This window comes from Acipenser ruthenus, chromosome 24 (assembly GCF_902713425.1).
Source record: "Acipenser ruthenus chromosome 24, fAciRut3.2 maternal haplotype, whole genome shotgun sequence".
NCBI lineage: Eukaryota > Metazoa > Chordata > Actinopteri > Acipenseriformes > Acipenseridae > Acipenser > Acipenser ruthenus.
The window spans coordinates 23747125-23774934 of NC_081212.1; the positions used below are offsets into that span (position 1 = coordinate 23747125).

A 27810-nucleotide genomic window follows, 5' to 3' on the forward strand; every position below is an offset into this window, starting at 1 on the left:
TGACTTCTATTATCCCTCATTAGTTGTGAGACATCAGTGACATGCCCATTCAAAAGCTATACTGGTTCATGTCTAAAAACATAAAAAACGCCTTTTGCAGGAAAGTAGTCTTGAGTTAGTTGTGAAACCACTGCCAGAAAAGGAGTCTTGTGAAGATCAATCTTAAAATAAATGAAACTTCCCTAAAAAAGGAACAACAAATTAGAATTGGTCAGACAAGCTATAAGCCTTTTTGCAAATGCATTTTTCTTGAGCTAGTTTAGCAGTGAAGGCCTTTAAATAAATGTATCAACTAATGTGACATCCTCTCACATTTTTACAAATGGGGACACTATCACATTAGTTCATATTAGGAAAAACATATTGCTTCTTTTTTTTTTTACATACCGTTGTGTGCAACATCGGCATGTGCAACATTGATATTGGTATTCCATGTGGAAAAGCAGCTCATGTGTTTCCAGTTACTAAGAGTAAACAGTGCCACTTGTGGAAAGGGTATTGCTTCCTGTGTACAGCGGTGCATAGTGTCCCTTTCTATTATCGGTCAATGTAACCAAACCACTTCTATGTTTGCTCACATTACATGAGTCTTCAGGGTGCTGTCCTGACTTTGATTGACAATATCATATGAGAGGGCAGACCTCATAAGGCATACCAGGCATGCTGATCCTCTGAACTAGGGTTTGACAGCATGTGTATGAAACAAATCCTACAGCGCTTTTGAAAACATGTAACCGTTTTGCAACATGCATACAAACCCGTCTCAAACAAGTGTTCTGAGATTTATTTTCCATGTGTCCCAGTGAATTACGGACAGCGAGAACTCCTTTCATGTAGCTCTACAATTTCACAGGTTCCTGTATCACTGCTTCCAATTTCTTTTCCTTAGGTTCTTCAGGGGTTTGCCTGCTGCAGACCAGTAGCCGAAGAGAAGTTTTGGAAAATGTGATGTGCACTTGTGCCTATTTGTAGGCCTGCTATAAATAGTCTGTCAGCCAGCGCGTGCTCATGTTTGACTGACAATTGCAGTGCTTTGCGCTGGGACGGCAATTTCCAAAAGGACATTAAGAAAGAAAGAAATGGTGAGCTGGCTGAACTAATACTGCTTTCTTTATTTTCCCTAGTATGTAGTTATTTTTTTAAACTGTAGCTTGAGTTCTGAAAGTCTTGAAGTTCCTGGGCAAGGATTTTTTTATGGGGTGCCAACTGCCTGATTCTAACATCTTAGATTTAAGAAATGCACTGCACAGTTTGTGCAAGGAAAGCCCATGGCTGCTGGTTTGATTGTTCACTTAGCACAGTAAAGAAAATGAACCAGTTTGTTTTGTAAAAAGTTGTTGTTGTTGCTGTTGTTGTTGTTGTTGAATAGGTTGTCATTTCTAACTTATTTTCCCACTCAGCTGCTGTACATATAGGAAGAGATATCATCTGGTTTTGAAGCTTGCTGACAAGCTAAATTAAGTTTCGTCGAGTCTGAAGGCCTACAATTTGTCAGAGAACTCCCTCTTCCTTTGTTTGTTTTAATTTATCTGGATAACCTAGCAAGGGAAAATGGGTTCCAGGAGATCAATCACTCGTGCTTACTCTGCAAACGGAAGATATTCTTCCAACAACTCCAACACTGAAAATGGGGAAGAGACACCTCAGCCCAGCTCTCGACCAGACAGCCGCAATTACCTGCTCAACGTGAGACCTGAAAACAGGTAACGCTGGTTAAAAAAATTATTGCAGTGGAAATTTACTTTTTTCTTTTTTTAAGGTTCCTACATTTTATTTACAAGGCCCTGTTTTGAAGCAAATGCAAAAGGCATTGCTTTTATTAAAACTGTGGGGTAAATTGCAGCGCTGGGACTGAAAAGGCTAATCATATTTTTGCATATTTACATAGACAACAGAACTTCACTGAGCAAAGTTGAAATACAGCAAAAGTAAAGCAGATTTAGACTTTCGAAATTGATAAATGCAACTTATTCAAAGTCCTCATATCAAGATTTTGAGAACTGGGCTGATGATTGCAGGAAGGAGCAGTTCAATTATTTGGATGGTTTCATAGTGTTAAAATGATTGTACAATTTCTATGTACAAGTTAAAATGAGACAAAAGGGAAATCGCAGGTGATATGGAAGATTCTCTGATAAAGAAACTATGTTCCACCTTTCTGTTAGAGCACCCTGTACACAGAATGGTATTTACCAGTTATTTACAAATATTAAGAACAACATATGTGTTTATTAACAAATTATATATAGAATTGCATTGTCTGTTTTTGCACTAAATGCATGATGCACCCATCCCACCATGTCCAAATGTGCCAGTCTTGAGCACTGCCTCTGTTGCTGAGATTGAAAAGCAATGTTTTAATTTGCACGGCTGTTTAACTATTTTAGCATGTTAAATCAATGAAGTCTAATAACACAGGTCAACAATTATGGCTGGGATTAAGTTCTTTTACCCAGCTCAGGGTAATTATAGTCTTCAATTGCACCAAATCCCTTTGTCATTAATAAACACCCTTTATCTAAATAAAACAAAATTAAAAGGTTATACCTCCCAAAGTGCCTTTATAAACTCCAAGCATGTTTATGTCCTGCAAGAAAAAATATCCCATGATATTTTCACTTTTTTAAATGTGTACATATCAGGTTGTCACAATTAAGGTAACTTTACATAATTATTAATTTTTCTCTGTTGAAGTACACTGACTAGTTTATAACATCTAGTTTTAATAGCAAAGCTTCCCAGGATGACACTGTACCAATCTATTGAGAATATTACATTTTAGTGCAATGAGCTGCTCAAAATTTAATACATTACTGTGGTATTTGTATTTGTGAATAATCTAGTAATACATCATACCTGAATCAGCTGTTATCCAAAACAATGAAACCCTGTATGAAGGCATCGTCTCATTGTTTTCCTATTTATGTTGATCCTACTCTCAGGCATTTAGAAAAATCCTATTGTGTATCTGTTTTATAGTTATGTAATTAATTGTATGGCATTGTTTGTATATGTGTGCTGGCATTAAGGAAAATACCAGCATGCAACTATTTCAGCTGTTTGCTCCGTCTTAGTCTCTTAAGCCAATGTGTTTTCTGTATTAGACTTATTATTTCATAAGGGTCAGCTTCATTGTAGGAATGCCTGACCTACTGTGTGAAGTAGTGCTGGTTTGTTCTCGTTTCTACAACATGCTGGCTGGCCCCTATGTTATAACACACTCTTTATTAAAGCCCAAGCATCTGTTTGTCTGTGCCTATGTTGTACATGCTTGTTTAGTTTACTGCTTCTATTTACTTTTTTTCCGCCTAGCTATTCACGTCACAGGTACTCTTACTACAAGCCAATGAGGTAATCCCATATTTTTCAAGTTGTTTTGAACTAACACTTTTACTGATGCTCAGCCGTGTGTTTACACAATAGGATACCAGAGACCGACCTCGGGCGCTGAAAACAAAACACGTAAAAGTGGTATACACTGATGTAAACATTATTATTATTATTATTATTATTATTATTATTATTATTATTATTATTATTATTATTATTATTATTATTAATAAATTTATAAATTGGAAAGCCTGTTACCGTTAACCGTCTTTCAGTGTGGAATTAAAGCGCAGAAGGGAGGAACGCTGGTGTCTCACGTGCACGTGTAAACAACGGGTGAAGGAAGAGGACAAAGATCATCTCACAACAAAAGTTACCCTCAATATGTTAGGGCAGCGACTCTTTCTGTACAGGAAGTCAAGATAAATGATATTTGACCAGAGTTATTAAATGTTAGGGCGGTGACTCTTTCTGTACAGGAAGTCAAGATAAATTATATTATTAAATGCAGTAGGTTGCGGTTTGGATTCTATAGCACTGCGGTCACGGAGGCCTGTTTTACGGTACTAAGCCATTTGGGATCTTATTTTCAAAGCATTTCCTCCATGCTTTAAATTACACCTTAAGAGGACTTGCAATATATAATTTAGCTGTTTCGTTTTTAGTTAACAGCACATAAAGATTAGTCCCATATATGGTCTCAATCTTTGTTTTTATTACTACATTTTAAATGTTTCAATAACGATGTGTGTGCTTATCGTCATGTCTGTGCACGTCTCAATTATGCACATCTGTATTTAGTGGAATTTCCCTTTTGCCACTATTAAATGAATAACACTATTCCATCACCCCCATGTTTTTTTCCCCTTGTTATAATGAATAAAAACCTTGTTATAAGTTTAGAAATATTTCAACTTTATGTTTATTATAAGAATAATCTCTCTCTGTCCTAATACAGTTAAAAATAACCCGAGTTAGCCCAGAGCTTTATTATAGTAATTATAAATGAAGTACAATTAATTTCAGTAGACCACCTACATTTGAGCCACATAAAACAAACCACCATTGTGACCCATTGCCTTAGGATCTAGCTGGTCTAGGACTAATATACAGCCAAATTATTTCTCATTTCAGATTTTATAACCAGGACAAAATATGTATATTTCTTTAAATGGTTTCAGCAACAGAAGTCAATAAATAAATAAATATATTTTGGTGTGTAGTAGAAAGAAAAATCACAAAAACACTCTGGTAGTATATTGCACACTGAGCATACTGTAGTATACTTTTCCCAGTTTAAATATAATTTAAAACACTGGTGACATAGATTAACCACATAGTTTATGAGTACTGCACCTATATTTGTAACCTTAACCCTCACTCCATGAATGCTGTTTTCTTTGCGACTCTTTTAAATGCACTGCTTTATTGCAGGAGCACTTTCTGCAGTGTTATAGCCCAGCTGACTGAGGAAACCCAGCCAACCTTTGAGACCACCGTGAAATCCAAGGCAGTGTCTGAGGACTGTAACGTCAAGTTCTCCTGTGTGGTGTCAGGTAATTACTGCATCTGCCAGGCCTGCACCAGCAAACGCTGTTTCAGCCATTGCAACACAGTTCCTCTTTCTGTGCATAGGAACACAGCACAACCTTTGCAAAGGGCCAATGTGAAAACCATTATGTGACATGATTATATAGCCCCAGAAGGGGAATTATCCTAATGAGTATTTTTGGATTGCTGATATATAGGCTTACAATCCTGCAATAATAATTAGCTTTTTTTTAAAAAAACTATTTAACTTCTGTACTGTTAAAAGGTTTGTGATTTTGGTGTTGGATGATCTTTATAGCCAGCTGTATGTCCTACCTGTTCCATAGATGTATCCATTTCATTTAATAATAATAATAATAATAATAATAATAATAATAATAATAATAATAATAATAATAATATAGAGGAATACACACATCATATTTTCTTTACATAGAATTTAAAATCGGACTAATAACCTCATCAGGAAGCTTGTTAGTGAATGCATGGGAATATTTAAAACCACAATAACTAAAAACATGACTGCTGGTTGGAAACCGACTTCCTAGTGGAATATTATTTTCTAAAAATAAATAAATAAAAGCTTTTCATTTTATATTCCTAGAGATGCCTGCTGGGTTATTTTTTTGGCTGGCGTTCAATGGGATTAGCCTCTGCAATAGCTACTGTTCACCCTGGTATAGCTTTATGCCACATTTGGATGTAATCTGCAGCCTTCCTCCCAAGTGGATTCTCAGTTATTTCATTATTGCTCACAGACTGAGTAGAGAGGTATTTTGGAATACCCTTTAGCTCCAACAGTAGCGATAACTCTTACTAATAGTGTTGGTTTATATTGGTTTAGACATTTGGGTGCCTTGCTTGTTTATCTATCCCATTCGTTCCCTTGTGCTGCACTGCACCTCTTATTATAACAACCCTTGTGCAACTTAAGCATGTGTGGGTTACAGGATGTAAACAAAAGCATGTGTCTTCTCAAGAAATATAAACAGTTTTTATTGTAGGTACTATATCATGAAAAACATGTCTGTGTAAGATGAGACCACCTCAACCAATGAACCAATGTTGTTATGCAAACACATTTACAGAAAAGCAAGGACATTATTAATTGTGTTGTCATTCATTTACCAGACCTGTCGAGTGTTCTGGTAGTCTGGTCTGAGATTTTTGTTTTAGTCAGATAGATGCTAAGTGGATGCGTGTCATTCTTTTTTTAAAAGCCATCCTTTCACTCTTTAGATACGCTGGGCTCAGCTTTAAAACTGTATTTAATAGGTTATACTGCTGTACCCTGGACATTTAAAATACATTTAAATGTATTTAATTTGAGCTGAATGTTTAAATGATTGAAGCACGGAGACACACACTGTATAACATGTTTACATGTGTCTGGCACAAAGTTTTAGTGTTGCAACTGGAATCACACCTTCTGACTTATTTTCGGAACACACAGGTATTACCACAGAACATGGAACAAATATTCAAGAGGGCTTGTGAAAACAGCATGAAACAGCAGTGATATGCGTGGGGAGTAATAAAGAAGACACATGAGACTCTGTGTGTGTAACATAAGCATAATCAAGTGGATAATAAAGGTTTTTCCAATCCTCGCAGATGGGTTATTTTTGCGTCGTTACCCACGCAGAATCTTAACAGCTTCTCTTATCTTACACACACACGCAGAAATGTGTATAAGTTGAACATGATTAATCGGAGCCTTGTACAGTGGTGTGAAAATGTGTAAGAACACCTAACACTAACAGTGGTGTGAAAATGTGTAAGAACACCTAACACTAACAGTGGTGTGAAAATGTGTAAGAACACCTAACACTAACAGTGGTGTGAAAATGTGTAAGAACACCTAACACTGACACTAACACTAAGAATACCTAACACTAACAGCATGAAAACCTCTGGGGGTGAGCATCTCAATTTCCTCTCAGTAATCGGTGATACAGAAACAATAGGCACTCCTGTGTGAAAATGTTAGACCGCTTTGTGCTTTAATTAGGCATCTTAAACAACTTCTAAAAAGCGTCATGCATTGTACCATTTGGGGCGATGTGTTCCTTTTCTCTTACTATTTAAAACTAATTGCACGTGTGGCCTGTTAAAGTCATCAATTTAATTAGACAATCAGTAATTTGCCTTTTTTTTTTTTTTTTTTTTTACAATTTTCCAAGATTTTCAGTTACAGTTGTTTGATTTTATATACACAATAAACAACAGAAGCAACAGGGTGTTCTGATAGATTTGCACACAACTGTACCGATAATGGACCATTGATAATCATCGAGTCTGAAGAACGTGTTAATAGTTCATGGATTAAACATTAAAAAAAAAAAACACACACACACACTGCAATATGGTTTAAGCATGATACAAATATCTAGGGACTGCAATGATATTTACAGCCTGTTTCACAGACAAGGACAAGACATTCTAATTGAGATCTTCCTTGACATGTATTTGAACACGTGGTGCTCAGGGTACTCAGAATCTCTGTCAAGTTCTTTATGTGATGTGCTGAAGCCAGTTGGAAATGTAATTCTGATCCCCAGTGTTCAGAGCCGATCCTGCTGGATGGGGTCTCAAAGGGATTTGCTCTGTATGGAAATACAATGCTAGCACAGTATATGATTTCAAAAGAAAAAAAAAAAAGGCTGAAATTCAATAGGGCAACTAACTGGGAAGTGTACATCCTTTTTGTTCAATAATTTTTTATTTTTTAATAAAAAAGCAATTACTCACCTTTAGGTTTAATATTTTAAATAAAATACATTTATTAAAGTACTTGGGATTATACAATCCCTTCCTATAAAGAGGCATTAAAATATTGAATTGCAATTTAAATATCCTCTATTTTGCTTGTTTTCGACCTTGATCTGGACTGGCTATTGTGGTGCATGATCCCTCCAATAAAGAAAAGTGTATTTACTGGGTTTATTCATTTCAAATATTTACATTGTACAGGAAGCTTCAGTGGCAACAGCATATAATTGCATATCGCGTTTCATTTTAATAACAGCAATACTATCTTACCATGTGGGGCTTGTAAAACGGTGTAAACAAAACAGTTCAGTACAATCAGCTACTTACAGGCGCAGTACACACTTTAAATATTCTTATCAGGTTAATTACAGTTTAAGAGATGTAGGTTTTGGGGTCCCGATTGGTGCATCTGGTAAAGGCACTCCGAGTGGAGTGCAGGATGCGCCCTATAGCCTGAAGGTCGCCGGTTCGAGTCCAGGCTATTGTATTGCCGACCGTAGACGGGAGCTCCCAGGGGGCGGCGCACAATTGGCCGAGCACCGCCCGGGGTGGGGGGGCTTAGGTCGGCCATGGTGTCCTCGGCTCACTGTGCACCAGCAACGCCTGTAGTCTGGCCGGGCGCCTGCGGGCTTGCCTGTAAGCTGCTAAGAGCTGTGTTGTCCTCCGACGCTGTAGCTCTGAGGTGGTTGCATGGTGAGTCTGCAATGTGAAAAAAAGCGGTTGGTGGCGGCACAAGTTTGGAGGACAGCGTGTGCTCGTCTTCGCCGCTCCTGAGTCAGCGCGAGGGTAGTAGTAGTGAGCTGAGCCTAAAAATAATTCAATATGCCAAATTGGGAGAAAATAATAAAAATAATTGGCGATTACTAAATTAAAAAAAGAGAGAGATGTAGGTTTCTGTTCTAATAATGTTCTGCTGAATTCTAAAGCTGTTTCTCAAATCTGTGTAGGTTACCCAGAGCCTGAGCTAACTTGGTATAAAGATGACATGGAGATGGACCGATATTGTGGCCTTCCCAAGTATGAAATTTTCCGCAACGGCAAAACTCATTCTCTTCACATTTACAAGTAAGTAATGAAGCATATTGAGTGAAATCAGACTACTGTCAAATACAAAACAAGTTGCAAAACAATTACTGGAACTGCACATTTTGTAATTTGTTTAGCAGACATTACCACGGACTACCTAACATCTCAGAGGTCCTCATCATTGCCTTTTACACTCATTAATACAAAAATAATGTTTATTTAGAAAGATGAGGAATGTCCTTTTATAGGAACAGAAATTGTTAAACTATAAAATCTATTAGCACATAAAAAAATCCCTCTAAAGAACAACAACAAAAAACCCCAAACAGGGTTTATTTTATATGTTGTATAACTATATATAAATATAATTTGTTGTTTGTAAAATAAATATGCCTATAGAGAGTTTACATTTTTAACAACACCCCTTCCGTTTGGAGGTCCCAGTTTTTTGTACCTCAGGGGTAGCAACCTTAAGAGTAGCTGTTTCTAGAGACGCTAATCGAAATCTTTTTGGGCCTGTTTTACTTGTAGCTGCACGGAGGATGATGCGGCCATCTATCAGGTATCAGCCAGAAACAGCAAAGGCATAGTCTCCTGTTCTGGTGTTTTAGAGGTGGGCACCATGAGTGAATTCAAAATACATCAGAGATGGTTTGCGAAACTTAAACAAAAAGCTCAGAAGAAAAAGAAGGAGCTGGAGGAGACTCGGAAGAAGGGCAGAGAGAACCTCCAGGAGATCAAGGACCAGCTGAGAATGGTGAGCCCAGAAAGATCTCAGAGGAAACGGAGATCAACCGCGGAAGGTATCATACAGTCTCCCATATCGCTGCCTGAGAGGGAGGACATGGTGAAAGTGCATATTCAGGACGCAGAGGCCAGGCTACAGGAAGGTACTGCTGATGGAAAGGAGCAGGCAGCATCAGCAGCCGAGATGCCCAATGGCTTTTCTACAAGTCCTAACGAGACAGGCAGTGCTGAGAAAAGCCCAATGGAGAATGGCAATCAGTTCCTCACGTATATCTATGAAACAGTGGAAATAATCACCACAAGGCCACCAAACAAAGAATTTCTTGCCAAAAAGAAGATAAAGGTATCTAATGGAGTAGATGGAGGAGAGCTGAGTGATGATGTAGGACAGGGCAGAGTTGATCATGAAAATGAGAACGATGGAGGTATGAGTTTGTCACAGTATTTGTCACAGTCCCATAACTCCAAAACATCTGAAGGTCCTTTAAAATCTTCAGTGTCTGAGGATTTTATGGAGATTGACACGAGCTATGCAAATTCAGCAGTAGAGCCAGAGGGGGCCAAACAGCAATGGCCTGCAACTCAGCTTCACAATAATTCTGAAGCAAGACAAGATGCTGAGTCAATGGAGTGCAAGGAGCCAGAACCTCCTAACCCACCGCCTCCTACTAGCCCGGTATACTTTTCTTTAAGAGACATCTTCTTTGCAAACCAAAACCAGACTGAAGATCAGCTGTTGGAAGTCCCAGAAAAGACAGAGCCTGAAAACATAAAGGCAGAAGAAGAGAAACCAAAGGTTCCTCAGTTATCAATCCCTTCGGTCGCTTTGGGCTGTGATCAGAAACCAGACGAAAAAAAGGAATACAAACTGTCAGATATGGGCTCATCTTTAATTGAAGCAGATGACAAGCCACCGATTGTGGATATGCATTCAGACCCCCAATCTTTAGGGGAACTAGAAATTCCAGAGTCTCCTGTCCAGGTACAAGAATCTTCTGTAGCCAAAGAAAACTCGAGTATGAATAGTTCTTCTAAACAAGCCGTTACAATGTCTGAAATGCAAGGAGTGGAGATGCCATGTGGAAAGGATGTGCTGATGTCTTATCCTATAGAAGAACCAGGAACTTCACAACCATCTATAGAGGAAGTCTCTGAAAGTAAACAGAAAGAGCCTGTGCAAGACCAGCCAGCCCTGGCAATGCTGAGTGAGGTAAGTGACTTGTTCTTGTAGCCTGAGCTCATGCAGGGTTTTTGTTTCAATATCAGCCAACGTAGTAATGCAATAGGCCCTTCAGTGCTATTTATAGGGTATAAGCATGCATCTGTGTGACAAGACTTGAGTATAGCGACAGATGTTCTGGCTTGTCAAATGGCATATGTTCCCCGAGATCACTTTGGTAGAAATGTATAAATATATAAGGTTTACAGTCTGTGAATAACATTATACATGGTTAAAAAAAATGTTTTCATTAATAATATTTATGTATTATTATTATTATTAGTAGTAGTAGTAGTATTAGCATTTGAAAGTAATTACATTTTGGTATTAACTGTATTTCGGGATATTAGAGTATAAGGTTTTATAATGCTGGATCATAAATCTGCTCGATCATACTTTGTTTGTATGAACTGCTGTTAATAAAGGGTCAATAAATCACACCTTGGGGGGGAAATATGGTCCTTAATCCTGCAAACTGGGATGTAAGCTATTTATGTATGTGTTTATGCATTTTGTAAATCTGTTTATAAACTGTATAAACAAAACCTAACAGACTCGTTAAACCTAACAATCAGACACCGATGTACCATTCTGTATCAAGTGAATAAGTGATAAGGGCTGTTAGCTGGCAGGACTGCGTCACGGCCACAGCTGTTAACTGGCAGGAAGCAAACCCGGAGGTGGAAAGCTTCAGTTTAAATTAACCAATCAACAAAATAAACCAAACAAAACATGGGAACAAATGAAATGTTTGAACAAAACAAATCAGTTAAACAAACACTCCAAATAAAAACGCCTGATTTGTTCCAGCTGGGCAGTCGCCTTCTCAGACTTCTCTCTCTTAAACAAAGGATGTGGTTCCTCTTACATCTCACATGGCTGGGGCTTTATTGACCATCAGTTAGCCAATCAACAGCCAGCCACATTCCACACATGGGTCTGGCAGGGATGGAATTAACCCCACCCCGCCAAATTGAAATTCACTATTTACATGTGCATGGCTTCCGAACTGCCACAGCTGTGTTTCTTCTTCAGAAAGATCAGGCGTCTCGCCAGCAGGGTTGCAAATGCCCCATGGTATTTTATATAAGGCGATATTGCCACAGCAGGTACAGCACAAAACCAAACCACCCTGGGGCAGGTCCAGAACATTTGAATAATGGGGTATCTAAGCAATTTAATCAACCACAGCGTGGGCAGATTTAGCAATCTTTCAGGACAGTGTAAAGTTTGCACCGGACAGTGTACAGTTTGCACCATTTCTGTTCGAAATGAACAAAAAAAAACCCTTTGAATTGTCCCTGTTTGTGGGAAAAATCGTGTTCTAGCCTGTATTCATCTCATCCCTTTAAAAGAGCTGGCACATATGTGTGGACAGATTGCATACCCTTTCCAGACATAGGCGTTGTCACTGATGATGTGAGGTAGCTGGCAATCATAATGAAACTTAAGCACTGTAATATACAGTACTTTTGGCAAACTCTAGGGCTGCAGGGTATAATTGCAGTGGTAATCAAGTGCTGATTTGATTTTTTTTCTGTTGATGTATTTTTAATAACTATCATCCTGCCTTATCTTAATGTAACAAGTTGTACTGGATTAATTTGTTGTGGGTGGACACATACCAATCTAATGAAGACGTCATGAACACCAGTCCTTCAGAGTGACTCACTGTTTCCCGTAATGTTTAACTTCTTATGCAATCGTTACACAATGTTTTGAAAGGCTGACATCAAATGTGAATCAGACAATCGGTGTTGGATTGTTATTTTTTTAAATCTGTATTTGTTTTTGACTTTACAGCATTTTAAAGTTTGATACATGTCTTCAAATGGTTTACTCCAGTCTTTGATTAACTTCTACTTTTTGAAAGGAGAGAAACTCAAATCTGAAACGAGACATTAAAGGTCTCTATTCAGTTGATCTATACCTCGGCTGATCTGAATACCACTCTCCTTGAATAGGCCTGAAAAGGACCCTCTCTGGCATATAACATCTTTTTAGACAGAAAAAATATTTTGAGACTCACATGCACTGTTATCTGTTTGATGTCCATAACCTTGGTTATCACATTTCATTTATTTCAGTCGCAATGGTAGCACTTTAAAATAATGGTACAAATTCAGAATGAATTACTTCAGAACTCAGAGGAAGTGCAGAAGATATGCAGGTGCTATTCCTGTGGTATTCAGTCGGAATTCATTATGAGTTTGTGGCCATTATTTTAAAGGGTTACCGCAGCGATATTTAGATCTGCCACTGTTTAGACAATGAATAGGACTCTCAGGTTGATTGTTTCTCAATTTGTGGCATGGAATTTTCTCTTTATAAAAAGACTTATTTTCTTTGAAAATATGGCCCCAGTTAATAGACAGGATTTACTTTTGCTGACTGCAAAGACTGACACAGTTGGTGGAGGTCAAATATACAGCGAGCTGTTGACATAAAAAGGAACAGCCGAGTTCTGTACTGTTTCAGGTTCTGCAACATGATTTAAAGAACTGAAAAGGTGGTGTCCCACAGTTGTAAACGTTTGTTTTCAATGGAAACATAAGAAAGAGGAAGAGAAAACATTGAAGATTATTAATATTATTTTATTGCGCATGGCACGTAATTTACTAATATTCTTAGTTAGCGAAAGGTCTTGTTATTCCTTCAACACAAATCAACAAAATACATTTCCTCCATATTTTTCCAGTCAGGTTTTTACATGATTTGAATCATTTCAAGTGTAATTTAAAAGTAGCCACAATGCATACATGTTTTTATCTGAGTTCCATCAATATGGCCCCATTAACTGTTAATACTGAGCTACTGACTGTAATTCCTTTGCCTTTATTTTTATGGAATGCGAGACAACAAGACAAGACCTGAATAGCAAGAATGTATTTCTGTCACGCAGTCAAAGTGCAGTATGTTATTGGCATTGTGAGGATAACAGTGATCCAGACAGTGTCTGGTGAGAAAAACACTTGTGACTGTATCCTAAAATAAACCCTTTGCTCATTTCCTGCTACTTTACTCTCATCTGTCAGATAAAGGAGGAATGTTTGTTTTCTTGATGATTTAAAATGTGTGAAGAAAAGGGTCCTTTCTATCTACTGGTGAGACTTGTGATGATAGCTGGTGATAATGTAGTGCAAGCCACCAGAATGTTATGCTAATAACTTGGGGTTTTAATTGATTAATGAATGATTAATTGATTAATCACACCTGCAGGCTTTGAAAGATTACAAAATAATTGATTATTATTATTATTTGTTTATTTAGCAGACGCCTTTATCCAAGGCGACTTACAGAGACTAGGGTGTGTGAACTATGCATCACCTGCAGAGTCACTTACAATTACGTCTCACCCGAAAGACGGAGCACAAGGAGGTTAAGTGACTTGCTCAGGGTCACACAATGAGTCAGTGGCTGAGGTGGAATTTGAACCGGGGACCTCCTGGTTACAAGCCCTTTTCTTTAACCACTGGACCACACAGCCTCCTATTGAACGATTGATCTTGTCGACCTGAGTGCGGTATCAAAAAACGGTGTGCGGAAAAGAAATCTTGAAAAATGGCAGAGGGTATTTTTAAAGACCTTGGCAAAAGAGCATCTGGATGGCATCCCCAATATTTCACAATATCTCAGAATGAAGAAAAAAAGACTGCGACTTGCAACATTTGCTCATCGGTGCTTTCCTTTCACAGCAGTATTACAAGTTTAACTGACTACTTTGGCTAACTATGTATACTTAACATTAGCTGGCATTATGAAACATACAGTAAATTGCTTTGTATTACTTGTAATTGTCTTTGATTAATCGATCGTAGAGCGGAGGATTGATCGGTTAGTAATAAATATCAAGATGCACTCCTTCATGAATTGCATGCTTTCAAATGAACTCTGGTTGCACCTGCTCAGCAGTGACCTGTGGCTGCCCACTTGGAATGGAACAGTAACTGACTTTCTGGCTTACTGAATTGTGTTGTGTGAGGTTTGTGGCGGTGGCTTTATGGAAATCAGGGTATTTCACAGGAATTGTTTTGTTCAATAACTCACTAATAGTTATTAGATACATTGTGTGCAAAAACAAAGACCTGTCACTGTATATGATGCTATTCGAAATGGTTAACAACGGGTGAAACATTATATTAAATCTGAAGGATTTTCTCTAAGATTACTGCAGTTATTTGAAGTCATGTGGTTGTAAAATACTTAGACAAAGATTTAAATAGAACTTAAGGTCTGTGTAAAGTTGCCATCTTTGCTGTGGAACAGAATGAGAGGAATGTTCTATTAGGAAGTGTTCTATTAACTGTGGCAGCAAAAAGACAAAACACAATTGTAATAAAAATGGAGTGTATAAGAATTTGTCCTACAAATTCATCAATGTAAGCTTTAGTCTGATATTCAGTTTTCAGCTTGGTCTGGGTTCTGGGTGTTGTAAAGAAATAAATCTTACTAGCAGATTAAAATTAAGAATATTTGAGAAATATTAGCACAGTCCAATTTCTGAAAGTGAAAAACACCGATTACAATTCTAAAAGAAAGAAAATGTGTACACTTATATATATATAAATATACAGGTACATTAACCACATTGTAACTAAACTGTACTTACACCTCTGTTAAATGATTTAATACACACAAGGATATGATCAGGACACTGACTTTGTTAGGTACACATTGTTAATGTATGGAGTTCCATCCTGTCAGTCACAGAATTGTGTGCCTGTACATGTAGTAAATATTACTGAAACGTAACTGCACAGTTTAACACAGTGGAGTTAAGTCACCTGTATTTTGAGGTGGATCCTTTTTTTTTTTTACAAAAAGACAACACAAGCAACATATCCATAATGCACACCTTCCTCTTCGTCCTGATCTCCAGGTACAGGTAATAGCAGTGACAGCAACATTGACAACCACTGCTGCTTTACTGCAGCATGGCCAGTATTACACAGTGTTTCATTAAAGTGTAGATCACACCTTCTAGGGGAAATCCCATTCATGCACAGCAGGGGAAAGAGGACTCTGTATTTGACGTATATGAAGACTGCTTCATACCCAGCGACAGAGAACCCAAACAGCTGTACGAACACACACGGTTTCCAAAAGGCAACATGAAAGCACCGAATGATAAATAGGACTTGTTGCTGTGCACTAAGTTTAGGAGGCTTCGATGGAAAAAGAGAGTCATGAGGCTATAAATAGACCCAACTCCTGAATGTGATTTTCCTGTTGCCTCCTATCCACCTATTATAGTGGAGAGCATGGTGAGGCATGCTCTCTGACACTGTCAGATCTGTCATTAAAATGAGTTCTGACAACTTCTTAGTGATGCAGCTTGTCTGCCCCTATCCTTGTTTTCTAAGGGTTTGTTGAAAATATTTTGCACGTTTGCATTGTAGAAATTCTGTTGAAGTACAGATTGAACAAAAATCACAGTAATGCCACACAAGTTGGATTTTGTCTGTAATGGTCTGTGTCTTCTTTTATAAAGATAATTAACTGACTTTTCATTTGACTTTTTTGTCTTTATTGAAGTCCATTTAACCTGCCTACCCAGTGTTGGCTGACCTTGTGTGCAGCAAGACCTGGTCATAAATGTGCTGCGTGAGGGCTTGCATCACCAGGTCTCTAATCTAAACACTGGATGCTGTTTACGAGTTATACTGAAAGGTATTTGAAGTGATTCCTTTGATGTGATTAGTGTGAAGGAATTTAGAATTGTTTTAGCATTGACCGGAGATCAAATACAGTACTATAATTTATTTAGCATACACAAAGAGATTATATCATTGATATGGATGTGGTTTAGTTCAATCCCAAGTGGTGATGTTTTATATTAATCATGTAAAAGGTAAGACCCAAGTACAACCCAAAACAGTATCTACATTTATATTAGGTACCACTTCAGTTCAGGGATCTGTTACAAGTTGTTGTATGTGAGCTAGAAGCAGGTGATTAATTCTAACACTGAATTACAATACGTGTTTGCTATAACATGTTAAAAGAATGTAATGATACACAATATTACATCATTCTGAACGTAATCACTTTTAACGGATCCCTCGACTAAAGTGGATTTTATTTCTAATTTCAAAGTATTGGGGGGGGAAAAAGGGAGATATGAAATCAGCGTTTATATTTGAAATAGAAAGCGCTCGGAAAGTACATTTTTGATGGCGTTAAAAGAATGCGTTACTCAGTCCTACTTCACTAGACCTTCCCCACTATCTTTGAGTTTGTCTTCTTCAGATGATTTGAAATACCAAGGGTGATCTAGATTACACACAGGGGGAATTGCCCGATAAGGTGTTAACAGTGCTGCTGTATACAGTTGTTTTAGCAGTGGAAATGTACCCGTCTTCTTGTAACTATTGGAATCAATTATTATTGAATGATGTCATTATTAGCATCCTATCTTGACTGTGGTTTTTGTATCAGAGGGCCAGTTTATTTTTTAATATTTTAATTTAGGGGCTAGGTTTGGTGCTAAGGTGGTAAAAGAGAAAGAATACTTTCAAACAAGCACAACCTTCTTTTATCTGGGAATAACTTCCATTTAAGTTAAATTTGAACATTTTTACATGTGTACAGGGGATATAGTGGAAATTCATTTTTAAATAAGAATACAGCTGTCCATAAATAATTAATCAAATAATGATAATACATTATTATTATTATTATTATTATTATTATTATTATTATTATTATTATTATTATTATTATTATTATTATTATTATATTTAAAGTTAATATATTTACAATCGAAACTACCTGTGATTATTTTACGGCTGGTAATATTATTCTTTTCATTGACAAGCGCAAAGGTTTTAAAAAATTTGCAAAGTAAATTCAATATTGGGGTTACATCAACTGTAGTGACTTGATGCTTTCACTGACCTAGGTGGACCTCTATAATCGAGCCTGTAATCTAGCTGGTATAGCCAAAGCTTTGATAAAGAACTGCTAGTTGAAGAATGATGGACTGATTTGCTACTCAGCTATTTACATGGCAAACAAATCAAGCACAGGTCCTGTGCATGGCTGCAATGTGAATAAAGTCCAGCCGGGTGACATAACTGTGAAACACGAGGAAGTGGTTGTGTTGACTGGTCTCTTCATCTATTCTTGTATAAAGAATCGAGGAATGCATTCTTCCTTAATCAGTTCAGGGTGAACCCTAGAGGAGTTATGGAAACAACTACAGCTGCAGTCATAAAACATTTTAGCAATGATCTGTTTCACAACTTTCTCCTTTTACACGTTACACAGAAAGTTGCTATGAGTCATTCACAGTGACAAATACATTCTTTTTTTTATGATTATGAATAATCATCAATAAACAACATGAGGCACATTTAACTGGGGGAAAATAAGTATGCTTAACTAACCGAACAGGAATATCTATATATAAATATGTATAAATTGTAGCAAAAACAGAAAAGTTAAATATATTTTATCAATACTTTCACAACGTAAATCTATATCATAACAGGTAAACCCTTCTAGTAAATATTTGGAGTGAGAGGATGTAATGTTTTTGGCAACTGAAAAATATTGCAGCTTAAATAAACGACACCAACAGTAGTGTGAGTAATACAAAGACAAGTAGTCCTCCTGGTCTTGAGATGTTTATATTGGGCTGTAATAGCTTCTAAGTGTTTGTTTATTCCTTCAGGTAACGGATGAGCAAAGGGAAACACATTTAAAGGAAATCCGTATCACTGAGGATGTGGTTGACACTTCACAGTTAAATGTAAACGTGCCCTCTTTCATTTCTACGGAAGAAACAACTGCATGTGTCAAAGAGTTTATGACAGAGTCCTCTGTATTGAACACTCATGGAGACCAACGGTCCAATTCTGTGGGCCAAACTGAGCAAAACATGGAGACTGAAACACAAAAAGGGATCCCGGAAAGCATTGCTAACGTTGATGCTGCTTCCGAATGTGCCAAACCGACAGGAAACTTCGATAACAGCCATCCCCTAGCAAGGATGGATCTACAGCAAAATGATGTTAAGGACTATATGGCTGAAGTGTTGGATGCAGTCAAGGAAAGTGGAATATGTGGCTTAGATAAACAAGGTGTCGCTATTCCCCTGGTGGAAGAGACTGCTGTTAGGATTGAGATAGATGTAATTCCAGAGGATATCGTTCATGAAAAGGAAAGTGAGGTAAAGGATCTGCATAGGGAATTCAAAACTCTTCCTCAGGAACCTATTGTGCCTCTAGAATTAAAAATTCCAGATATAGCGATACGGGAGGTAGAACAAGAAAGTGTTCCAAAGGCAGCAAATCTGCAAGAGTTAGAGTTACCAGGGGAATCAGTCCTGGAAAGAGACGTCAAAGGAGTCCCGGAAGTGCCAGTTATAGTTGCTAGCGATGAAGTTGCTTTAAAGCATAGCGATTCACACACTAGAGTTGAAGCAGTCAGAGAGGACAGCATTCTTGTGCCACAAGCTGAGGTGGATAAGAAAGCGCAAGAAGCAAGTGTACAGAATATGAGATCGCAAGAGAACGATCAAACGATGGACAATGTGTCAGGCTTACAGATAGACATCAGCAACGAGGCAGATATATTCCCAAGTGCAGGTGTATCCTGTGATGCCAGCAAGAGCCTTCCGAAGCCTGATTCCAGTGCGCAGAACTTATCCCCCCCAAACAACACACCCTCTGCTACACAGCCTCCACCAGCAGTGCCTTCTGTTTTGGTACCTGCTGTTGTAGTACCTCCTATTTCCATCACATGCTTTGATGATGCCTCTCAGGAAGACAAGCATGCTAAGAGAGAAGTAATATCTGTTCCCACGGCAGTTGAGGCTGTGGTTGAACAGGATGAATCCTTAATTACACTGCTACGTCATGTTAAGAATGATCTTGATGCTGGGATAAGATACAGTACTAAAAAGGAATCTGACAGCAAAGCAGCTCCCCTTCCTATTGTGGCCAGTACAGATACAGATGCTGCATTGTTAAGTACCAGTGAGCAGCCAGAAAGCAAGGCGGTACTGACTGCTTTGGGAACACCGAATCGTGTATCAAGTACTACTATCTCCGTTCCCTCAAAGCCTGAAGAACAGACCACTCAAGGTGTTGGTTTGTCTGATAAGCCTTCAATGAAAAAAGTTTTGCTCGGAAGCATGGCAAGTCCAATCCAAAGCCCTTCAACTTTAAGAAGGTTTGCAACAAAGAGTCCCTCAAATGCAGAAGAGCCAGGACTTGCTACAGTTCCAACAATCAGAGTGGACAGCCTATTGCTTGAAGACGCTGCCCACTACGAGAAAGCAGATGAGCAGCCAGAGAAGAAAGACAGCCTACCGACTGTCCAGTCTGGCGAGAGCAGCCCCAAACTGAGGCACAGTGACAGCCTGACACTCATCCCGTCTGCCACGCCAGAGGAACTGGCCTCCGGGGCTCGACGGAAGATCTTTATTCCTAAACCCAAAACAGAAGAACTTGAGGCAGTGGTCCCAGATCCACAGCTGAAGAAGGAGGAGGTGTCCAAGAGAAGGCGGCTTTCACAAGATCTTGAGGTGCCCAGTGTGTCTCCTGGGCAGTCCAGGAGGGGTTTGGCCTTTTTGCAGACTCCTAGCCCCCAGAATACTCCGCCGATGGAGAGGCGCTCCCCGACCGTCAGCAGGAGGACATCCAATCTGGAAGTGCCCAAGCTGTATGAAGAATCGGTGGATAAGAGTGAAACGTCTAAGGAAGTAGAGGACGTTAAGAAGAAACAAGATCCATTTAAAGGTATGGTGATTTAATGAAAATAAATATATGTGTGTATACTGTATGTAACATAACTGAAGCACGGTAAATGCGTGATAAACTGCAAAATTACTGTGCAAATTTACAGGGACAAGTTATCAGTCCTGAAAAACACGCCTAATTCCCCTGGCTGTGCGTTTCACATTCCTCAGCTCCCCAGGTGATCCGGAAGATCCGTGCGGAGCAGTTCTCTGATGCTTCAGGACACTTGAAACTCTGGTGCCAGTTCTTCAACGTACTAAGTGACTCAACCATAACATGGTACAAAGATGAATATCAGATTGCTGAACTGAAGAGAAGGTAAATGTACTGTGCTGGTGTAACCTGCATGCAAAGAAATCCCTTGGCTGGTTTCACAGACCCAGATTAGCAGTAGTCTTGGTCTGCTTTACCTAAAATAATGTTAGTTAGTTCGAGATTAGTGATAATTGGGATCTGTGAAACCAGCCCCATGACACCTTAACTTGCCAATTGCATTTTTGACTTTTTCTGCTATGCTTAAAGCTGTTTGGAGAAAACTTAAAAGGTTAAAACTTAAAATGCTTGTCGAGATCCATAAAGGTCATGACTTTTTCATCTATAGCCGACAGAGGGCCCCTGAGGATGTATTGAGGAGCTTGTTAGTTCATGCCGGTTAGATCATATATCAGTATTCCTTTCTCATTAAATCAAAATTGGTTCCATAATCAGACTTACTATATCTGCCAAATGCTTGTGAAACTTGTCCTGTAAGTGGTTTCAGTGAAGCATGATCATGGGACCTCTTGTGGTTGACTGGTGCAGTCACAAAGATGAACAAACTAAGTACCGTGTTTTTTTGAATAAAATAAAGTTTGATATGTATGAAACTATCTTATAATTAAGTTTGAATATCACATTTTTTTTTATACAGTAATTCATTTATTTGTAATTAATCTGTAATACTTGTTAATGTCCAGATATTTAACATCATTAATCGTTGTTAAATGTTGCTACTATTTTCTAATTACTTAATTATTTACTAAAATCATATTGACAGACTGAAATTTTTTTTTCCCAGCTCCGGAGATGAAGGTCAAGTGGCTCTTGCCATTGTACAGACGACTAAGAAGGACTGTGGGGTTTATAAATGTGAAATAAACAATGAATATGGAACTGATGCTACAGATTGCCTACTTAGTGAAGAAGGTAATACAAATGGCACCCTGTGTGCAGTATATGAAATGTTACTACTGTCTATACTTAAATCTACCAGGCATTTCTTTTAGCAAAATTAAATGCATAGCAGTATAAATCAGTTTTTATTTTTTATTGTTACAGTATTGTCCGGGTTCCTTTTACGAGAAGAATCGGAAGGTAAATCGTGTTAATTTATTTTAATTTATTTTCTTTTGCTGTTTGTTGTTATGAAAAGGTGTTATATATGTACATGCTGTCTATATCAACACCCCTTTTAAGGGCTTTGCATTGATTGCTCATCACTGATAAGATAATCCCTTCCATTCGTGTATTGTCTAGTTGGAGAGGAGATTGAAATGACCACCATGGTGTTCACAAAGGGACTGGCTGATTCTGGGTCCTCGGGAGACAAGTTCTTTGGAAGGATCATGACAGAGGAAGTTCACATTGAAGAAGGGTGCACAAAGAAAGCGTGCAAGGTGAAGGTTATCTATGGATTGGACCCGATATTTGAGTCAGGCAGCACCTGCATCATTAAAGTGCGAAACTTCATTGCGTATGGGACCAAAAATGGAAGTGACCTTATTGAGAGAAACCACGAAATTACAAAACAGGTAAGGTATATAGAGATATACATTAGTTATACTTTTGAATTATTCTTGTTTAACTTTGTATTATAAAAAAATAGCATAGATTATTGTACGATACAGTTGGTTTCAGTCACCCTCCAGGTCAGAGTGGGTAGATATGAGCCTGTATCATACAACACCCTATACACCCTATGTTTTATCTATATAACATGTATCAATCAAAATTAACTTGGACTTTTCACCAGTCACATGGGAAAATAAACAACGGTATGTCTTCCCCTGGACAGAATCAATGAGATATAAATCTTATCCTAAATGAAAGAAAAAAAAAATCGAATTTTCAAAATTACGTTCAATAACAATACATTCATGGTAAAAAAAAAAAAAAAAAAGTTTGGTAATGTAATTGGTAATTGTAAAAGGGAATTTAAAAAAATGCAACTATAAAACCAATACACTGTAATGGTGACAACAGCATTATGAACAGTTGTGCATATTTGGTTATTTTTAACAGCATTTTTATGCAGCAGTCAAAGTAATGAAACCCCCACCCACGCTTTGGAGGTTGATAAGAAAGCCTGATATTCTTGTGCCCATGGGAGTGGGGTATTTCAATGATATCAACACTCTTCTGTACCAAGTTTGAACCTAACCGTGGTAATTTACAGTGGCATCCAATTTGACTAGAGAATGTGTATTGGAGGAGTTGTAGCAGATACAATCTGCAGCAAGCCATATAAAAGTGTACTGTACTAAAAGCATAGCAAAGTGTAATAAAGCCTAGTGAAAGCATAGTAAAGTATTGGTAAGCATTGTAAAGACCAGCGAGGTTTGGTAAAAAACATGACAGACCCTGTTAATGCAAAGTATAGCCATGGGAATAACATAGTAAAACTGCAATAATACCATGCAAAAATAACGGGCAACCATTTACAATAACCGCTGAAATCATATAATGCAGTAAATACAGAACTTCCTTCCTAATTTTACAAATTTTACTGTAACCAAAAGTTATATTTCTGAAAGTAATGCTATTTTAGAGGCAGTGAGTACTGCTTTCCTGTTGTGCAGTATTTAAGAGTACAAATATTAGTTGAGAGATGTATCAGCAACACTGACCATTCATGGCTGTCAAAGTCTACTAAAATATCTGAAAAGTCCATTTGAACATGTTGAATTCAACATGTACTCTGTGTGTTGTGCTTCACTGCAAAATGCTTTTGTTTTTTTAACAGGAGTGCAAAATCCAAAACACTGCTAGAGAGTACTGTAAAATATTCGCTGCAGAGGCAAGGGTAGTGGCAAACTTTGGCCCAGCACCTGAGTAAGTGAATTTGTTGTTTATTTCAGTTTCTTTGAAAGGCTGATACCCTCACATATGACAATATGACAGGCCATCGCAATCCCAGGTAATAACCTGTGTAGTGGAGGCAGCCAAAGGAGCCCATAGCCCGAGCAGGATTCACATTGCCTGCAGTTGAAATCCCAACCCGGAGTTTTGAAGCCTTCTTTTTACTTCTGCTTTCAGGATTATTCCACTGCACCTCATCTATCGGCCTGCCAACCCCATCCCATATGCAACAGTGGAGGAAGACTTGAAAGGATGCTTTGTGAGGTTCTGCTTTAAGGACAGAAGCGGAAAATTGATTACGAGGAATGTTACAGACACTGAACAGAAATGCTGTGCTTTCCAACACTGGATTTACCAGTGGACAAATGGAAACTTACTTGTCACTGACATGGAAGGTAAGAATATAGATATATAGAGGGAGAATAATGCTATTATGACGCTGTGTAATTTCAATTGTGGCGGTCAGATGAAAAAAAAAAGAATAAGACTGAAGTTAAACAATTCCTGTAATTAATTTTTTTGTGATATAGTTCGAGAATATATTCTCCGGTTTACAGTTAACAGTTGTTAAGATGAAGCTTAAAACGTGTTTGATAATTTTATTATGTTAACAGGAACAGGCAAATGGAGTGGAACCCACCACAATCTCGTATATAGTGGTTGAAGGTGTGATAAAACGCTGATCATTTGACGCAGCACTAAGTAGACCTTCAGATACTTTGTATTGTTCTTTACAGTAAATATATTGAATGTAGATACACTGTGACGCTTCTGAAATTCCCCTCGTTGACCTCCTCTAAGCTTGTGGTTTTAGATATTTATATGAGTGTGCAGCGCCAAGCTGCTGAACAGGCAGGAAGCTGCTTGGCTTCAGATTAAACTCTTTAAATCGTAACAAACAAACTGAATTTTGCAGATTCTGTTGTTAGTTTAAAAACGGCAGGAATTGGACTAGGCAGTGCTGAATTCATCCAGTGTAATTTTATTCACATAAAGGAATATCGGGCCAAAATTCCAAACCTCTGTCAAAACAGAACAGAATTCAACATCAACTGGTGGAAATAAAGTATAAAACCGAAGTCTGTTTATGTGTTTGTATTACAGGTGTTGGAGTGAAGATCACAAATATCGGGGTTGCAACCAAATCAAAAGGGTCTGTAAAAATTAAATAATTAAATTGGTCTTGAGGAAATACAGGCCCTTGTGTAAAATCACTACAGAATCATATGTAGTGTAATGGATACTCTACTACAATATTTACTGCAGACTACAATAACCTTGACAGAACATACTCCACAGTACCATAACCACCACCATTAAGCATGTCTTAGAAATGCTTCTATTATTTGCTGTTGAATAACTAGAATGCATGGCTGCATTTTACAGCAAACTACTACTGCAAATTACAGTATGTACTGCAGTAAATGGCAGTATTTTTTATGTTACAAATAGTGTTACAAATAGTGCGAGATGTTCATACTGTCTCCATATTGAAAGGTCTTTATAGAAAAACATGTCTTTATATGGAGGTGGGCACTAAGTTTGCTGTAGAAGATGTTAAGGGAGATGTAAGTAAGTAAGAGTCACTCGGTTGTGGTTGTGGTGATGTGTGTACGTGAGGTTTTTTTTATGCATTGTTCTGCACTTGTTTTACAGGTATCAGGGTCTAACAGACAACTGTTGCCCTGTGCTGCTGGAGCAATTCATTACACTCCATCAGTGCAATCGCTACTGTGGGCTGCTCAGCCTGCGGCCCCTGAAGACCACGGATACTCTACAGCAGCCAGGGAAACTCAAGGGCTCCAGGAGCCCGCTGTTGAACAGGAAAGTTGGATCGGGTCCATCGAGCCCACAGATGTTGAAAAAGGGATCGGCGAGCCCTCAGGGCACAAGGAAGGGCACGTCCAGCCCCAAGGTGGTTAAAAAGTCAGACTCAGGAGACAGCAAGACGACAACGAAACATAAAGCTGTGGAAATCCCCAAATCTGTCAAGATGAGGTAATCCAAATTGAGACAACAAACACACCATCTTGGAAACATTCTTCCCAGTGTTTCAATTGGATTGTGGAGTGGCACTGCAGTGTCAAACCCCAAACTGTGTTGTTCTTTTTAAAGCCTCGAGTTGTTCCTGAGCAAGCTGTGAACTTCTCTGTAAGAACTGTGTGACCCATCATTGAACTTGAGAAAGATGTACAAAATAATAATAATTATTGCTCATTGTTAGAGAATGTATAATGCAACGAGGTTAAAAAAAAAAGTTCAACTTTTGTTTTTTGACATCTTCTGGTTCAAATATAGTAACGACTGTAAATATGAGAATGTAATGAGCGATCATCTTGTTTTTTTAACAAAATGAGAGAACAGAAACCAAAGACAATATTAGTTACTATTTCAGTAGACTTTGTTTTTAGACTAAATTGGAGATTTGTAACAGGGACAGAAATCAGCATATATATATATATATATATATATATATATATATATATATATATATATATATATATATTGCAAATGCTGGTTCATCTGCCTTGACATTTTTGCAGCATAGTCATTATTCATATTGCATGCAATCATGACCCAGGGTCTTAAAATCAAGTTACCAGATCTCTCAAAATTGACCAGGACTGACTACAGAAATACAACAGAGATATGATATCAATCAGACCTTCAACTACAAGTTAGAAGTGGTATCTCAAAAATAAATAAATAAATAAATAAATAAATAAATAAATAAATACATTTTATGTGCGCAATGGGCTTTGCGATGCCAGTTATTTGAACTTTAACCCTGGTGGAAGTAGTATGGTAAACCTAAGTGAAAGATAGGTGTCTATTGCAGACCATGCACTGGCTGGGGCCTCCTTCAGATGGATAGCGGAAGGTTATTTGAGGTTTAGCCTTGTGTACATGTGTTTGGTGGAATGACTCAAGGCCGATTGGCTGATAAACTGCAATCGAAGGATGTTAACCACTGGGGGTTCATCTGAAGTGTGGTGATCTTTAAGCCTGTGTCCTTCAAAGACATCCTTAATCGAAGTCTGTAGACTGAAAGACGTTAAACAGTTCTGCAATGACAGTATGTAATCTTGTGCATGGCCGTAGCTAGCTATGAGGTCACTGAGGTCCAGACTTCGGTTAAAATGTTAGCTTAAATGAAAAAAAGTGTTTAAATGTTAATTGATTTATTATTTTGAAATATATATATACTCTGGTAAATTAATGAAACGGTTAACACATATAAACTAAATCTGCTGCTACCGGGAGGGGAGCTGTGTTCAGGGTTCAACGTGCAAGGAAGTTGCCAGATCAGAGGTTTTCCCTCCAGATCAGAGGTTTTCCCTCCAGATCTAGGGGCTTCACGTTTCTGCTCAGTGTAATCTGGAGGTAAGAAATGGACAGAATTTTTTTTTTAAAGGTTTTAGAGGATTTTCTAAAGTTTATTTTTGCTGTCTGAAAACATTTTGTTCTCTAAGATGTATTCATAATATACAAGTCCCTCCTTTACTAAGATGGCGGATATGCTGTGACATCATGCCTGTTGGCAGCTGCAACCTCTGATTTTTATAGAATTTCTCCAGACATTCGATTTATTTTGACTGCCCAGTATAAGATCACTTCATGTGCAGCAGGTATTAGGGCCGCTAGGCACACATAGAGTCTGTGCTGCATAGCATTTGAGTGAGAGGCACAGGTGGGGGTCTAGTACTTGTTGCAGAGGAAATTCATTTAGTTGTAAGAGCCGTGTTTAAATGTTGTGCCAGTCAGTGAATATATATTCTGGAAAATGAAGAAAAAACGACATTTACAGATTTTTTTTTTTTTTTTTTTTTTTTTTTACAATGTAGCCATGGTGTGCCAATATAATATCACTGTAGGTTTAAGGTTTAAGAATTATACAAGTGCAGTGCATTCCAATGAATTGCATACATAATAATTGCATAGTCCTGTTAACTTTAAAAAAAGTGAAACACTTTTCCTATGAAAATGCACATGCAGTAGATTCCTGTGAAATGCATATCACGTGTGCCTCACAGTTTTATGCATTCAACCAGAATAAGGAACATACATTTTTAAAAGAAATGTACTTCACAATTAAATGTATTACACTGTATATTTCACTGATAATTGCAAATGGTGGTTAATTGCATAAAACTGTTAGGCATCTGGGCTATGCAATTAACAAGACTCTACTGTAATAGGACTTAATATGATGTGCTTCTGGAATTATTTAAAGTTGGATTTCAGTGTCTCTTAATAAATTCAGTATGTATTGAACATTTCACCAGCCTAATTCTTTGTGTT

At 37.9% G+C, this 27810-nt stretch overlaps 2 protein-coding genes across 4 annotated transcripts in view; one reads left to right on the forward strand and one right to left on the reverse strand.

Moving 5' to 3' along the window:
• Positions 1-3607, reverse strand: part of LOC117429531 (mucosa-associated lymphoid tissue lymphoma translocation protein 1-like) — a 23293-nt gene extending 19686 nt beyond the window's left edge. The window contains exon 1 of the mRNA XM_058998841.1: positions 3589-3607. The gene's annotated coding sequence lies outside the window, so the exon portion shown is untranslated. The remainder of the gene's footprint in view (positions 1-3588) is intronic.
• On the forward strand, positions 804-27788 carry LOC117428141 (alpha-protein kinase 3-like). 3 transcript variants are annotated; one of them, XM_058998837.1, is made up of 15 exons: positions 804-1082; positions 1401-1703; positions 3313-3351; positions 4765-4886; positions 8601-8718; positions 9211-10636; positions 18321-20391; positions 20562-20709; positions 21449-21576; positions 21709-21744; positions 21907-22181; positions 23393-23481; positions 23686-23903; positions 24613-24661; positions 25165-27788. In XM_058998837.1, the coding sequence occupies exons 2-15, from the start codon at positions 1552-1554 to the stop codon at positions 25508-25510; spliced, it is 5217 nt and encodes a 1738-aa protein (XP_058854820.1). In that variant the 5' UTR covers positions 804-1082; positions 1401-1551; the 3' UTR covers positions 25511-27788. The 3 variants fall into 3 exon arrangements, with proteins under 3 accessions (XP_058854820.1, XP_034763093.2, XP_034763095.2); XM_034907202.2 differs by having other exon boundaries at positions 1543-1703; XM_034907204.2 differs by lacking the exon at positions 3313-3351 and having other exon boundaries at positions 1543-1703.
• Positions 27789-27810: the final 22 nt, after the last annotated feature.

Excerpts from the sequence above, each read along its gene's own strand:
- LOC117428141 (XM_034907202.2), top strand. Across the intron at positions 1,704-3,312 it reads AACGTGAGACCTGAAAACAG|CTATTCACGTCACAGGTACT; the intron begins GTAACGCTGGTT and ends TTTTCCGCCTAG. Across the intron at positions 20,710-21,448 it reads ATTGCTGAACTGAAGAGAAG|CTCCGGAGATGAAGGTCAAG; the intron begins GTAAATGTACTG and ends TTTTTTTCCCAG.